This window comes from Polypterus senegalus, chromosome 16 (assembly GCF_016835505.1).
Source record: "Polypterus senegalus isolate Bchr_013 chromosome 16, ASM1683550v1, whole genome shotgun sequence".
NCBI classification, from domain to species: Eukaryota; Metazoa; Chordata; class Cladistia; order Polypteriformes; family Polypteridae; genus Polypterus; species Polypterus senegalus.
Genome location: NC_053169.1, coordinates 57303167 through 57318788, shown reverse-complemented (window position 1 = coordinate 57318788; position 15622 = coordinate 57303167). Strand labels below are relative to the sequence as shown.

Sequence of the window (15622 nt, the reverse complement as noted above, 5' to 3'; positions counted from 1 at the left end):
CATGATAGTAGTACTCCGATGCCATACCAATTCTGCTTTGTAAATAAAAACAACCCTAATTTTGGCAGACTACCTTTCAGGTAGGTCTCACCTGTGTACCCTGAAGGCAACCTATTGTGCAAAACTCTGTTTCTGGAGCAAACCTACAATTCAAATCCCCTACTAATTCCCTATTTAGTGACTGAGTCCCCCACTATCTAGGGTTTTCACAGCTCTGCCATGACCAGAAAATGATTCAACACTTCCTGTTCTAGAGTTGGTATCCACAGTGTACACCCTTTGCATGACGCCTATCAACTGTGACCCACCTATCTCTATCTGTCTGCTCTGGAGTATCCTGCAGTGCCAACTTAGGGATGCATACTATCTTTCTAAAGGACACCTGGGTCAAGTCTGCCAATTCGCTGCTGTAATGTTAGGCCAGCTAGTTGTTCTTCCAGTTCTGCTATCCAGAACTCAAATGCTGGTTCAGCTGGCATCTCCTGCAAATGCTGCTTTCAAGGAGGACTGACTCCTCTAAGCTGTCCTACAAAAAAAACTGACATCCAAAAGAACTTAATTTGCACTGGTCTTAGTTTTAAAATGTGGCTTTGGATTACTAAACAGCTCAACTCTATTCATTACATTTAAATTATTTAACTCAAATTATTAAAATTAATAAATTAATGGATTAAAGGTCTACTGCTGTTACTTAACACCTTTAGGCACCTTAATCTCTTTTAATAACTTTTTCTCTCTTAAGCCCTCTCTCCCTTAATCTTAGGGGTCCCTTAACCTCTCGACTGCCTGCTGTGTCTTTTTCTGAAGTAATTAACTTTACCTTCTCCCTGTCTTTTTTCCTAATTGTGCACCCCACTTATTGCTTCTTACTTTAAAGTTCTCCACTTACACCAACTGTATTCTTATTAATGAACCCTCATGATGTCGGCCTCTTAATTGAGATAATTTTTCTAACAGCTAAGAACTGTTCTATCAGCTAAAACTTTTTATATACTACTTCCTTGTTCAGAAAACTTGCTTACAAAATATTACTGCTAGTTATTTCCTAATTCACTTGTCTGTTCTTACTGCAGATTGTACCTGATCAGCACTTCCCTGGAAGATACCCGTTTACTTACCACAGAGCCCCCCTCTTAACTACTTTGAAGTCAGCTGCCTGCCTGTACTTAAAATAAATGCTTTCCTCCAAAGGAATTAACCCACATATACTTACTTTCTACTAGTGTTGACATGTTACCGTTTGAGTGCTACATGGTGCATTATCCAATTATTCTTTATATGCATTAACTTCTTCCCACTAAAGAATTGCTGTTACTTTAAAACTAGGCAACGTCATTTGTTAACTTAAAAGATATTCCAGTTTCTTTCTACTACAGTAATCCCTCGCTACTTTGCGATTTACTTTTCGTGGATTCACGACTTTGCGGGTTTTTAAATATAGTAGTAGTATTTCCTAGTCTAAGAACAACAAAACAAGTTCAGTGACTAAGTGCGTTGTAACACGGGTTGTGATTGGTACATGGGAGGGAAAAGACAAATCACAGCTTCATGCTTTCTAATCGGGCCCATGATTGGTGCTTTGACTGATGCCCAGATCCCACAGCATCTCCCCTTGTCTCTCTGTAGCGGCCATTTCGCTTCAAACTTTCTCGCCGAGCGGTTTACTTTACACTGTACTGTGTGTGATTTTTTTGTGGTTTCTTTGTGTTGAACTTTGCTTCAATTTTCAACCCCTGCAATGGCTCCCAAACGTGCTCCTTCTTCCAAGGCTGGTGCTGAGCCTAAAAGCCAACGAAGAATGATGACGATCACTGAGAAGGTGAAACTTCTGGATATGTTGAAGGAAGGGAGAACGTTCGCGGCTGTGGCTGCAGACTGGCTAAGGATCTGCAACAGCGGTCACAGGAATGGGACGACGATATGGTTCGATCAGTACAATTTTGCAACAAGGTCGACGACGTCATGACTGCCTACAAGCTGCTCTTCGACCAGAAAAAGAAGCAGCGGCAGCAACTGCCGATCACAATGTTTTTGCAGCCTCACAAAAAAGAGCCAGTTCCAACTACTACTACGGATACACCTTCGGAAACCGTCGAAGAGGTGCCCCAGGAAATGGCACCGCCGTCTGAAGAGACGTAAAATACAGTCATCGGCTGCGCAGTAAAAGTCAACATCACCTTCATCGTCATCATTTTTACTGTACAGCATATTCATCACCATCATCACGTCATATATAGGTACGTGTACTTCGCTATACAGTAACTGTAAACTTATCCACCGATTTCATATTGCTTAACAGTTGTCCCTGTTATTAATAGAGTAAAGGGTGGGTTGTAAACAGTACAGGGAGGGTTTAAAAACGTCCAAATACACATTAAATAATTAAATAAATATGCTGTTCCTACTTCGCGGAAATTCAGTTATTGCGGAAGGCCTTGGAACCTATCTCCCGCGATAAACGAGGGATTACTGTACTTACTACTTTTCTTATTACTTTCTGCTCCATTGCAACACTAGTTTTGTCTACAAGCAACTTTTCCAAACACTCAATTACTTTTGCTCATGTGTGGGTGAAAAATAAACAAAAAAAAGCCTTCTGTAAAGGACTAAAAAAATTAAAAAATGTGGTACATAAATTTGGTACATTCATGATGTTACAATGTTGTTTTGTTTTGCATATGGACCCCACAATGTTATCATTCCCATTACCCTTACATTGCTCCCTGTTGCCAAAGAATGTCATAAACAAGATGCCTTAAAAGTAGTATAACAATTTATTTTTATTAATGATTTGGAAAGAAAATTCAAACAAATTGCAACTTTCTTGAATATGGAATAGCTTGTCATTGTGTAGCTTTCTTTAATCCAACCCAACCACACTATAAGAGCTCAAGATGAGTGAAAGATGTAAGCACCGTAAGTGTCAAACCCTGTTTTTCAGTTTTCAGCTGAATCCTAGACACTAACCTTTGCCATTGGATGTTGCAAAGAAGCTTAATGACATTTTGGTCTGGGTCTATTGAATTTTACTTGTATTTTCTTGTTGACTACAGGGCCTCAGAGGATTAATGTTTTTCTATGTATGCCAGATTACATTTTCGTTTTTACTGTTGTCATAAGACTTTATCTTAGTAAACGTATACATTGCATTTACCTTTATTACAATCTTTAGAACATTTGTTATACTAATGGAAAACGATCTCTCTGTATTTCTCCATGTGCATATCCATTGTTATTTTTTGTTTAACTACATAATATTTGTAACCATCTACTTTGAGGTTTTCAATGTAAACTGACATTAAAATCTTTTGTGGTCGTAATAAGGAAACCTGTAGTAGTAGAAGAATCAGCAGCTGTACGTCTTGAACAAATTAAAAATATTTGCTTTACTGTTATGCATCCAAACGCCTAGTGTTTTAAAAAATAAGCTTTACTATTCAGTGTCCAAAAGTGAAGCATATATTTCTGCATGTATTTGCTTACTATAAAAGAATCCATTAAAGAGAATACATTGATACTTACACCATTCTTAATGTTGGTTTCCCATCTTAGCGACATATTCCTTAAATCAAAAAGTTTAATGTCACCATTGTCATAGCCAGCACAGACACAGCGATCCTGTTCATTAAAAGCATGACCTAGAGGTAGTAAAGTACAAATGTCCATGTCATATTTCTCAATATAATAAAACATGTCAGATAACTGAATGAAAACAATAATTTAAAACTTTAAAGAAGCTATTAAGTAAAGTAAAAATGACGTTAAACATCAACCTCATACATATCTCTGAAGCAAAAGCTACATAAACATTTGAAATGTGCAAAAGAGTAATTTGTTTTTATGAACACTATTATGCGTTTAGTCTCTAAAAGGAATCCAGATACAAATAATTTACTTATTTTGTGTTTTAATGATTAGATACAATGAAAATTGTACATGATCATCCTAGCTGCCTGTGGCAAGAGTATCCACCTGAATATAATGCGTTCCAAATGGCTGTTTCAATTTTAACAACTCTCTTCCAATAAATGGACAAAATTACTATATTACCTGTGCAATTTTTTTGCATTTTCTTTACTATTCATTGACTGTCTTAAGGCTCCAGCCCTTGAACATTAGGATGAGCATGTTTTGCAAAATATTGAAAGACTTCATTTCAATAATTATTAAGAAATGACCTATTCAGCATGGAAATTTATATTAAGTCATTGGTATTGTTACCGTGCTATAGTATCTATCTATCTATCTATCTAACAATGAGACTTCAAAAAAATCATGAAGACAAAGTACAGCATTTAAAAAAATAAAGAAAAAGCCAAAACATATAGAAAGAAATAAAGTTCAGTATTAAACTTGATAGCCATCAGAGGGCAAATTGCCATGTCAAATATTGAAAACAAATGGAGAGTGATCCCCTGTCTATTTTGAAAGAGAGAAAGGAGGAGGGAAAATATTTAAAAATATTATTCTAGCACCGCCTTATCTACACAGTATCTGGTATTTTCAGCTGTTAAGATGAACCAGTTTGATGACTCTACGCACTTTTTTTAATTTGCTAATAAATTTGTTCTGTAAACATAATGCCAACTCAATAACTGCAGGAGGTACCTACAGATTCATTAGAACATTAGAACACTGAGAACAGGCCATTCTGCTTAACAAAGCTAATTTTAAACACTTCAATCATGTCACCTCTTAATCTTCTTTTACTTAAACTGTAAAGGATCAGCTCTTTTAATCTTTCCTCATAACTCATCCTTTGTAGCCCTGGAATCAGCCTAGTTGCTCTTCTCTGGACCTTTTCTAGCGCAGCAATGTCCTTTATGTAGCCTGGAGACCAAAACTGCACACAGTACTCCAGATGAGGCCTCACCAGTGCACTATAAACCTTGAGCATAACCTCCTTGGACTTGTACTCCACACATCGTGCTATATAACCTAACATTCTGTTAGCCTTCTTAGTGGCTTCTGAACACTGTCGAGAAGTCAATACCTTAGAATCCACTATGACTTCTAAATCCTTTTCATAAGGTGTACTCTCGATTTTCTTGACTGCCCATTGTGTATTCAAACCTAACATTTTTACTCCCTATGTGTAATACTTTACATTTACTGACATCAAATTTCATCTGCCACAAATCTGCCCAAGCCTGTATGCTATCCAAGTCCTTCTGTAATGATATAACGGATTCCAAATAATCTGCTAATCCACCTAACTTGGTATCATCTGCAAATTTAACCAGCTTGTTAATTATATTCCTATCTAAATCATTTATATATATATTAAAAAATAGCAGTGGCCCTAGCACTGACCCCTGTGGAACACCACTCTTAACACTGGCCAATTCTGATGAGGTTCCTCACACCATCAACGTCTGCTTCCTGTGTCTGAGCCAATTCTGCACCCATCTAAAAACATCACCCTGATCTCCTACTTCTTTTAGTTTGATGCCCAAGCTCTCATGTGGCACCTTATCAAATGCTTTCTGAAAGTCAAGATAAATAATATCATATGCCCCACTTTGATCGTATCCTTTTATTGCCTCCTTATAGAATTTCAGCATGTTAGTAAAACACCCATGCTAACTGTTCAGAGTAACACATGTTCTTGTCAGGTGTTGCTCAATCTTATCCTTAATAAGTCCTTCCATTAATTTTCCTGTGATGCATGTTAAGCTTACTGACCCTATAGTTTTCCAATCCTTCAGGAATCTCTCCAGTGCGCAGTGACTTCCTAAAAATATATGTCAAGGGTTTATATATGTACTAGCCTCTTTGAGAACTCGAGGGTAAAAATTATCTGATCTTGGGGCCTCATGCATAAACGGTGCGTATGCACAGAAATGTTGTGTAAGAACATTTCCACGTTCAAATCGCGCTGTATAAAACCTACACTTGGCGTAAAGCCACGCACTTTTCCACGGTACCTCTTACCTTGTCGTACGCAAGTTCTCCGCTCGGTTTTGCAGACTGGCGGCACCCAGCGTCAAAGCAATGGTACTGTTCCTGTGTGGTTACTCATTATTTTCCTGATGCGGCTTTATAAATACACTGAAATTAACCGCATATTGTTTATTAGTGTAATGCATCTGATTGTAATTAACTTGTAACAATATAATGGTCCAGGGAATAGCCATAGTATTCCAAATACCATAACTGCTTTATGGCTGTTACTCTCACTGCACCATCTTCTTCTTCTTTTTTTCTTTCAGCTGCTCCCGTTAGGGGAGAATTATCGGTATACATCATCAAGCCCACGCTGTCTCAGCCACGGCAAAACATTTCAAAGACTTTCCTGTATGGACCTCGCGGTTCAGAAACAGTTTCATCCCAAGAACTTTAAAAGCACTCAATCAATTGCTCCTTGTAGAACTATCTGTACTTATAAGTTGAATTACCTCACTGTAAACCTGCACTACAGTTATAATATTCCACTTTATAAAGCGCGTATCTACATAGGTTGACGATATCATTTTTAAGATGAAATGCAGCAAAATATGTTTATTATATTATACAGTGTGACGGACAGCCGGGTCCCATGCCCGGCCGGGACGCCTCTGATGCATACGTCCCGGGGGAGCCATCATGGACTTTGCAATACCTCCCCCGGGGCGCTTGGGGGCACTTTCCCTGGCAATGGATTCCTCCTCAATCTCCCCCGTGGCTCCATGGGACATGGAGTCCACCACAGCAGCCCGGTTGGGAGATGAGGTGGCCGTTAGGGGGTGCTGCAGAGAGCAAGCCACCATAATGGACGGTTTATCAGCCCCACCCGGAGGTGCAATTAAGACCAGCTGGTCAGGCACCTGGATCACTTCCGGGTGGGGTATAAAAGGGCCTGCCTCCCAGCAATCGAGGCCAGAATCAGGAGGAAGAGGACGAGGTTGCCTGGGAGGAGGGGTGGAGCAGGAAAGTGTGGGTTTGTGTTGGTTTCTTTGTGTGTTTGTGCTTTGGACTGTGTTGGGCCGTGGACACGGGAAGACGTGCCCACGGCTGAAGAAAAAATAATAAATACCTGTGAGTGTGAACACGTGCCTCAGCGTGGTCTGTGCTGGGTCAGGCACTATAAAGCGCCTTGTTTACAACAGATAAAACTTTAACTTCATTTAAATAATCTATATTCTTCACTGGGACTGGTGTGAAGGATAGAATAATTAAACATGTACTACGAAGATATTTCAATGTTCCTTAAACGTTTTGAAGAATTGGCGCTCTAAGCTTACAGATGGCTTAATGTCTATTACAGAGCTGATTGTGTGGCGATCGGTTACTTAGAGAAAGAAAAGCAAAGACTGCAGGGGCAGCCACGCCAATATACTGTATATCGAATATAAAACAGAAAGAGAAAATAACAACACAGCTAAAAATGCAGCGGCAAATTTCAACAAAAGTTAAACGCTGGTGTCATGAGCATGAGGCGGCTATGCAGTGTCCGCAACGGACACGGCCAACCACCGTGCAGAAGATACCATATTGACATTGGCGGGCGAAAGGGCCACCGATTCTTTCTTTGTCCAGGGCCGCCACAAGCCTAGAGCCGCCCACGACTACTGCTGCAATAAATAATTTCATCGAAGGTCGTGCACAATCATTGCGACGTGAAACCCATGTTTAATAACGTGCTTTAACTCCTATCATCATGAAAATGATATCACGTATACATCTCAGTATTTTAGTTATTCAGAGAGCTGTAATATCACGAATGTAATTGATTCTGTGTCCAGTCGGAGGAAGAGAGCCGGTTTAAGAAGCAAGTAGTGATTCACACACATAGAAGATCACATACAAAACAAAGCATTTAACGTGCTACTTTAATTACAATGTGATTTGAGAAACTGGTTAATTAAACGATTTTAAGATGACGTTTATGATGTTCTACTTTAATGACAAAATAAACTACATGATTAAAGTGGAAATTTCGAGATTGAAGTTGACATTTCATGCTTTTTCCCCACTGTGTGCCTTTTTTTTTCTCTGTACCCTAATAAGCTTTTATATGACACTCAGATGGTGGGCTACGACTCGCCTTTTCACGGCGACTTTGATATCTGACAACTTCTTTTTTATTTTCGGCACTGTGTGACTTTGTGAAAATGAGCTTTCAAGTTTCTCCAACACGCTATGTCACTCGATCAGCTTCCTTTTGTTGATTATATCACGGTTTAAATAAACAAATAGTATGTTTTTCCTTTGCCTCCACTTGGTATTCGCTGAAATTCTTATATTTTCCCCCGTGCTTTTCCCATTGTCTTTTCACAGAAGGCTGAGCTTAAGGGCGATTTATATTGATTTGCATATTCAAAGAGGCGTAATTCTGGGAGGAGTTGGGGCAGGACAGAAGGCGTGTGCACGAGCGTTACTTTTCACGCTGACCGGGATTTATGGAGCGGAAGAACACGGAAGTTGGAGTATGCAGAGATTCCTGCATCTGGATTTTTCTCACATTTCGGCTTTTGTGCTTATGTCATTTTATAGTGCAAATACTATGCACGGTGTTATGCATGAGGCCCCTGGTGGTTTGTTTGATTTCAGCCTATTTAATCTGAGCAGCACTTCTCCCTCTACAATTTCCGAATCCCTTAGTATCTCCTTAGTAGTCACGCTTACCTTTGGGAGATTATCCACTTGCTCATACCTTAGAAAAATGTAAGTTTAGGGCATCTGCTATTTCATTGTCTGTATCTTTTAATTCCCCTTTACTATTTCTGATGCACTTGACGTCCTCCTTGACTGTTCTTTTGCTACTAAAATACTGAAAGAATCTTTTAGGGTCTTCTTTTGCCTTATCTGCTATATTCCTCCCCGGTCTTTTAGCCTCCCTGATATCCTTCTTAATGGTTGCTTTCATGTTCTCATACCCTCTATGATTTACTTTGCAGTCATTAATCTTATGTGCCTTATAAAGCAGTTTTTTTTCCTTTAAAACTTCTTTTTTTAAATCTTTATTAATCCACTGTGGAGTTTTTAAAATTTTCTATTAATTCCAAATTTAAGTATGTATCTGTCCTGCATTACATGTAAAACATTTTTAAACCTGTTCCACTGCTTTTTCGACTGTCTCCTCACTTAAAAGCTTATCCCAGTGTATCCTACTTAGACTTTATTGCATCTCGTCAAAATTTGCCCTACCAAAGTTCAATTTAACAATTTTAGTCTCTGCATCTGCACTCTTACAAAATACTGAGAATTGTATGATATTATGGTCACTTGACCCTAGTGGTTCAGTCGCCTCTACACCCTCAATTCTATCTTGATTACAACAAAATACTAAATACAGACAAGCTTCACCCTGTGTTGGTGCTTTAACATATTGTGTTAAAAAACAGTCACTGATTACTTCAAAAACTCCTGCTCTTGTGCTCCTCCATCTGCAAGGATATCCTAGTTAATATTTGGATTATTAAAGTCCCCCATCACTATACTATCTCCCTGTAAACTTGCCTTTTTGATATTAATAAAAAGATGTGTGTTGAAATTACTGTCTGAATTGGGTGGTCTATAGCACACTCCTAAAATAACTCCGTTATTGCTATGATGTCATAATTATATTCTGCTACATATAACTCCAACTCACCTTATTTTTGATACTTCTAGCATTAAGGCAAGCTATTTTTAATGTGCTACTCCTTCTACATTTAAATATTTGCTTAGAATTTACATTACTACGCATTTTTATTTCTAAACTGTTGTTTGTACCTTCATGCATAGATCTAAACCTAGTCTGTCCTAAACTCCCGGCCCCCTGATTCCCTAGTTTAAACAATCCTCGACTAGCCTACAAATATGCCTCCCCAATACATTGATGCCCTTCTGATTCAGATGCAATCTGTCACAGCAGAACATGTCCCATCTATTCCAAAGGGAGTCCCAATGCTCCATAAACCTATACCCTTCTACCCTGCACCAAGATTTAAGCCACGTGTTAAGCCTTCTAATCTCCTCAATCTTACCTGGACTGGCGTGTGGCATAGGCAGAACTTCAGAGAAAACTATCTTGTCAGTTCTGCTCTTCAGCTTGGCGCCTAACTCTTTGAATTTGGATCACAGAACTGACAAACTATCCTTATGTATGTCATTTGTTCCAACATGGATAATGACAACTAGATCCACCCCCGCTCTGGCCAACAGCCTATCCACCCATCCACGTAGGTCCCCCACCTGTGCACCCAGAAGGCAACACACTGTGCGAGACTCTCTCTCTCTCTGGAGCACACCTGTGCTTCAATCCCCCTAATGATCGAGTCCCCAACTATCACTACCTCTCTCTTTCTGGGAACTAGTTTTCAGGTGGTCCGTTGGGGCTCCTCATCCATGCCTACCACCTCAGAATTATCTTCCGGGTTCAGCAAGAACATGATAACGGTTTGACTCTTCTAATTCTGGGGTTGATGCCACCGGACACTGTGCACCCTTTACCTTACGCCTTGTGACTGTGACCCACCTATTTCTACCTGTCTGGTCTGGAATCTCCTCCCGCGCCACCTTGGGGGTGCACACTATCTCTCCAAAGGACACCTGGGCCAGGTCCGCAAATGCTCTATTACAATGCAGGTCAGCCAACTCCTCCTCCAGTTCAGCGACCCTGAGCTAGAGGTGCTGGATCAGCTGGCGTCTCCTGCAGATATAGCCCTAATAGATAACGTGCTCCTCCAAATCATCCTCTAAAACGTCCAACATCCAACAGGAGAACTGCTACAGCTACAAATTCTCAGATGGCAGCCTGTGATTGATATGACATGTGAACTGGTGCATTGTTGTGAAGAAACAGCACATCTGCTGTGAGTTTTCCTCATCTTTTCTCCTTGATTGACTCCCGCAAAGCAACAATTGTGATGGCATAATTCTCCCCAGTTATGGTTGTCTTATGTGGCATGAACTCCAGAAGCAAAAGTCCTTCAATATCCCAGAAGACAGTTGCCATAACTTTGCCTGCAGATTTTTCTGTCTTGAACATTTTTGGGGTGGGGGATGACTTGTGCTTCCACTGCATTAACTCCATTTTGGACTCAGGATCTCTGAGACAGACCCAACTCTCATCTCCAGTCATCAAATGATGAAAAGAATTCACTTGGTCTTCACAGAGCATCTCCAAATGCTCCTCAAAGCACTGGAGCCTCCTGGCCTTCTGACATGGTGTCAGCATTCTTGGAAACCATCTTGCACTAACCTTTGACATGCCCAAATTTTCATGAATTATTTTCATGAATTATTTTCCAAACTGTACCTGACGAGATACCCATTTCTTTAGCTATTCAGGAAACCTTAATTTGTCTGTCTGACAAAATGAAATCTTCGACCTTCTTGCACATTTCTGTGGAGGTTGCTTCTGCAGGCCATTCAGTGTGAGGGACATCTTTAATGGACTCTCTACCCCCACTTAAACCGCTTCGTCCAAAATTTTACTTTGTAGGATGATGGGGCAGACTCTCCATAAACTGCAGTCATGCGTTCGTGGATTTACTTTGGCTTTTTCCCTTCTTTTGTGAGAATTTTTATTACTAAACGTTGCTCCAAATCTACCATTTTCTTACTTGATTCACACGACGACTCTCCTGACATCCTGTCTCTTGGAATGCTAGACTTGCACTGAGCCACAACTGTGAATGAGTAACACCTTGAGACATGTCAAAGCATGCCCACACTTGTTTCAACATGATTGCTATTTTTTTTTTTTCATAGTCAGGTAGATAAATTATTGAACACCCCTCATACATTCAGGCTTTTTACCTCAGTTGGTTTTGTCTCTGTGTGGATGGCTGAGTGAATCAGACTGGGCTCACTGAAGGCCTGACATGCTTCATAAAATAAACCAACAACTGTGTGAATATGGACAGAGGCTTTCAGTGCTGCTACAACTGACATAAGTCTAAACATAGCCCAGCAACTTTCTTATACATTAGGGAAATATGGATGATTCTGATTTCTAAACTTATGTCCAAAATCTTGCCATCACTTTTAAAATCAGAAAATTTAGGTCATCAGTGAAGCTCTTCCAGTGTCTATGCTTGGACTGATAGTTCAATTTGTATTAATAACAAAGCTGCTGTTATAGATAATAAACTTGTAAAATGTGCAGATGACAATAAAAATATGGGCATAGAAGATACTGATGAGAAAGCTAATTAAAAGTCTTGGACAACCTTCAAAATTGGCCAAACACTTTGAAAATATCGATAAATGTAGAACTGTAAAAATGCTACATGCAAGCAAAAAAAGAATTATTAATGCAAGCTGGAGGTTTTGTCTTATTAGGAAGCAACCTCTGAAAAGTTTGTGTCATCAGGCTCAACTTTATCGCCAGCTACAGCTTCAGTTTTGGAATGTTCTCTGTCCATTTTCACCACGCAATACCTACACTACCACTACCTATTTAGCGGTGTAACAGTGAAAAAGAGCCCCTGCGCAACACCTCTGTGATTAGCAGTGTAGTAGTGAAAAAGGTCCCCACTAGAACAGTTTCCGGATGTGCCACATTCTGAATGTCGTTTAGGCAATTTAAACCGGTGTTGTGGTATAAGAAAAATCCATATCATAACAAAAAAAAAAAAAAAACAGTTTTCAGTATGAACCGGTATACCGCCCAGAACTGCTACAGACTGAACTGAATCCCTGTAAGTGTAAATGGATTTACAGTTTTCTGACAAACCGTAAAAAATATATTCATTTGGGTTCCCACCTCTCAGACTGTCTCCCTGTTAGCACAGCCTCCTCGAGGTTTTGTTCTTTCCCTCCTACTATATTCCTTGTATACATGTGACTGTAGGTCCACAGATCCTTCAGTTAGAATAATTAAGTTTGCTGAGGACACCACCATTACTGGTCTAATTGCTAATCGCATCAAACCACCTTATAGAAAAGAGGTATCTCATCTCATTATGTCTTGGTGTGCTTACAACAACCTAGTCCTTGATATCACCAAGATAGTGGAAAGGGTTAGTGAGTTTCTGAAACAGCAGTTACAACCTCCCCCACTAGAAATGAATTATTCTGCAATAAATATGGTGGAATTTTTCACATTTCTGGGCAGAACTCTCTAAAAAGTCCGGACATTGACATCACTTTCATCACTAAAAAGGCTCAACGGTGGTAGTACTTATCATGCCAACTAAAAAAATTAAATATTTCCCAGCCAATACCAGTTCAATTTTACAAAGCCTTAATTGAAAGTATATTCTCCACTGTTGTCTGGTTTGGTTCAGCAGCGGCACCCTCCAAAAATAAATTACAGTGTGTTGTGAGGTCTGCTGAGGAAAATAAATGGCTGTACTCTTTCATCTGTTGCAGACCTGTATACATCTCATGTCACTAACCCTGTGAAAAGATCACCCACATCTCATCCAGCTCATCACTAATTCGAAAACCCCTCTGGTAAATGCTTAAGATCAATTAAAACTAAGACTAAGAGACAAACCAATAGTTTCTTTCCCATAGCTATAGCCCTCTCAAACCAGTAATTTAGCCTGTCTTCTTTGTATATTCATACACTCTGTCATATACTGTATGAAGGTGTATACAGCATATGTACAGTACATGCACATGTGCACACACTCTACACACACACTTTCACATCATCATTCGCACATCTCCTTTATATTTGTTCTATTCTGCAACTTGTATGAAATTTTTGTTTTTAACTTAGGCTATTTGTGTTATTTGTATGTGACACTGTGTTATGTTACAAGCAAATCTACCAAGTCAATTTCCTGTACATTAAGTATTGATGAATAAAAGTGATTCTGATTTAAGTAACATACAGTAGATTATTAAAACAAAATGGTTGCATACCAGAGTATAAAAAGTGACTCCTTTCAAAGTTTGCAGTTTTGGTTGAAATAAATTTCAGCACAGTAAGCAAAGTGATTTATGGTTTAAACAATAATTCATAGGAGTGACTCATAATAGATAGATAGATAGATAGATACTTTATTAATCCCAAGGGGAAATTCACATAATCCAGCAGCAATATACTGATACAAAGAAACAATATTAAATTAAATAGTAATAAAAATGAAAAAAATCCATGTCAAATAGTAAAATAGTAAAAAGTGTCCAGGGAGCAATTCCACATAAAAGAAAGTGGTAGAAGTGATCAGTGAAATAGAGAAAAATAGAGATAAAAAGGTAAAAAGATAATAAGCAGTGATGAAAAATTACTTTTTAAAAATGCATGCAGTGCAAATTATTGAGTGGTATTTTTCACAAATAATATAAGAAAATTATATTTTATTGAGTACAGTGGTACCTCGGTATAAGTCCTTAATCCGTTTCAGATCCTTTGGACTTATACCAAACAGGACGTATACCAAACTAATTTTTCCCATAAGAAATAATGGAAAAATGATTAATTTGTTCCCATGAAAAAAAATCCTATTGTTATTGGCATATTATACATTGATGGGGTTGTATAAAATAATTTTAATACTGCTTAATACTAAAATACATAAATACAAAAGCAATTAAATGAAATAAATGAAAATGTAACCTCACTTTACTTTTTAATAACGTCTTTGTTTTTCACAATCGTTGATACCGTCATTCTCGGCAAACGGTATGCAATCAATTCAAATTTACGTGAAAAACACAAAATCATGTTGTAATGATGCTCCCATCTGCTGTCGGGGAGCACTTGAACCCTACACCGTCGGTAATGTTACTGATGAGCTTAGCAGTGAGGCACAACAAAGCATAGGGATGGTGAAAAAGTGCAAAGTGCTTTTATTAAAACAATTAACAAAACAAGGTGTTCAAATTAAAGTGCAGTGTCCAAAGTTCCAATAAATAAATCCATAAAATCAGAAGTGAAACATGGAGGTTAAAAACAATAAAAAAAAGTCTTCTTAAAAACAATGAGGTTAAAATACAGCAGGACGCATTCTTTAAAAAAAAACAAGCCCTGTGCCTTTTTACCTGGTGGCCCCCCTGCTTCCCAACAGGGGAGTCGTCCTACTTGCAGCTGACCTTCACTCTGCTGTTCAGTTCACCTCTCCGATCCCTGGCTCCGGTAGGCTCCTCCTGACAGCGAATTGGGATCCACAGCGACCAGGGCGCCTACGCTGGGGAATACACTCGCCCAAGTCCTTACGCGGAGAGTCACCCTTCTTTCGGTCAATCCCGCTCCATGATCACTCAGCGGGAGTGACCACTACTACTATTCCCCGGGTATCGGCCCAACACCCAGGCTCCCTGTTCAGCTGCAATGCTCTCCTGCACCATGTCTCTCTCTCTCTCTCTCAACCTCCCATCCGTTCTTTCATTTTCCTCCCCTTCTAGCCAACTTGCGCTTCTATTTATTAAGATAAGCAGCCCCAGGAACAATCATGAATGCGGATGGTCTCTCACCTGTGCACTTAGGTGAGAAACGCCCACATTGCGAATCGCCCCAAGAACCGCTTCAGCCACACAACACCACCACACCCCATCACCAAGCCACAAGCGCGGTGATTATTTATTTTAAAACTGGCCTTTGACAGGAGCTGTGGACCCACTATATCACACATGTGAAAATTCACAGAGAGTTATAGCGCGGGTTGTTCACTGAATGCTAGCAACTGGCACACTGACGCTCGTAGGCAGTCGTGCCTTTGTCTCGAGAGAGGTAAACAAGGGTAGCACGCGAGTTGTA

The 15622-nt window shown here is 39.4% G+C and overlaps 1 protein-coding gene across 1 annotated transcript in view; it reads right to left on the bottom strand.

Moving 5' to 3' along the window:
- Positions 1-15622, bottom strand: part of dnaaf10 (dynein axonemal assembly factor 10) — a 104962-nt gene that overhangs the window by 28071 nt on the left and 61269 nt on the right. The window contains exon 5 of the mRNA XM_039737890.1: positions 3523-3638. Within this exon, the coding sequence (XP_039593824.1) occupies positions 3523-3638 (116 nt within the window). The remainder of the gene's footprint in view (positions 1-3522; positions 3639-15622) is intronic.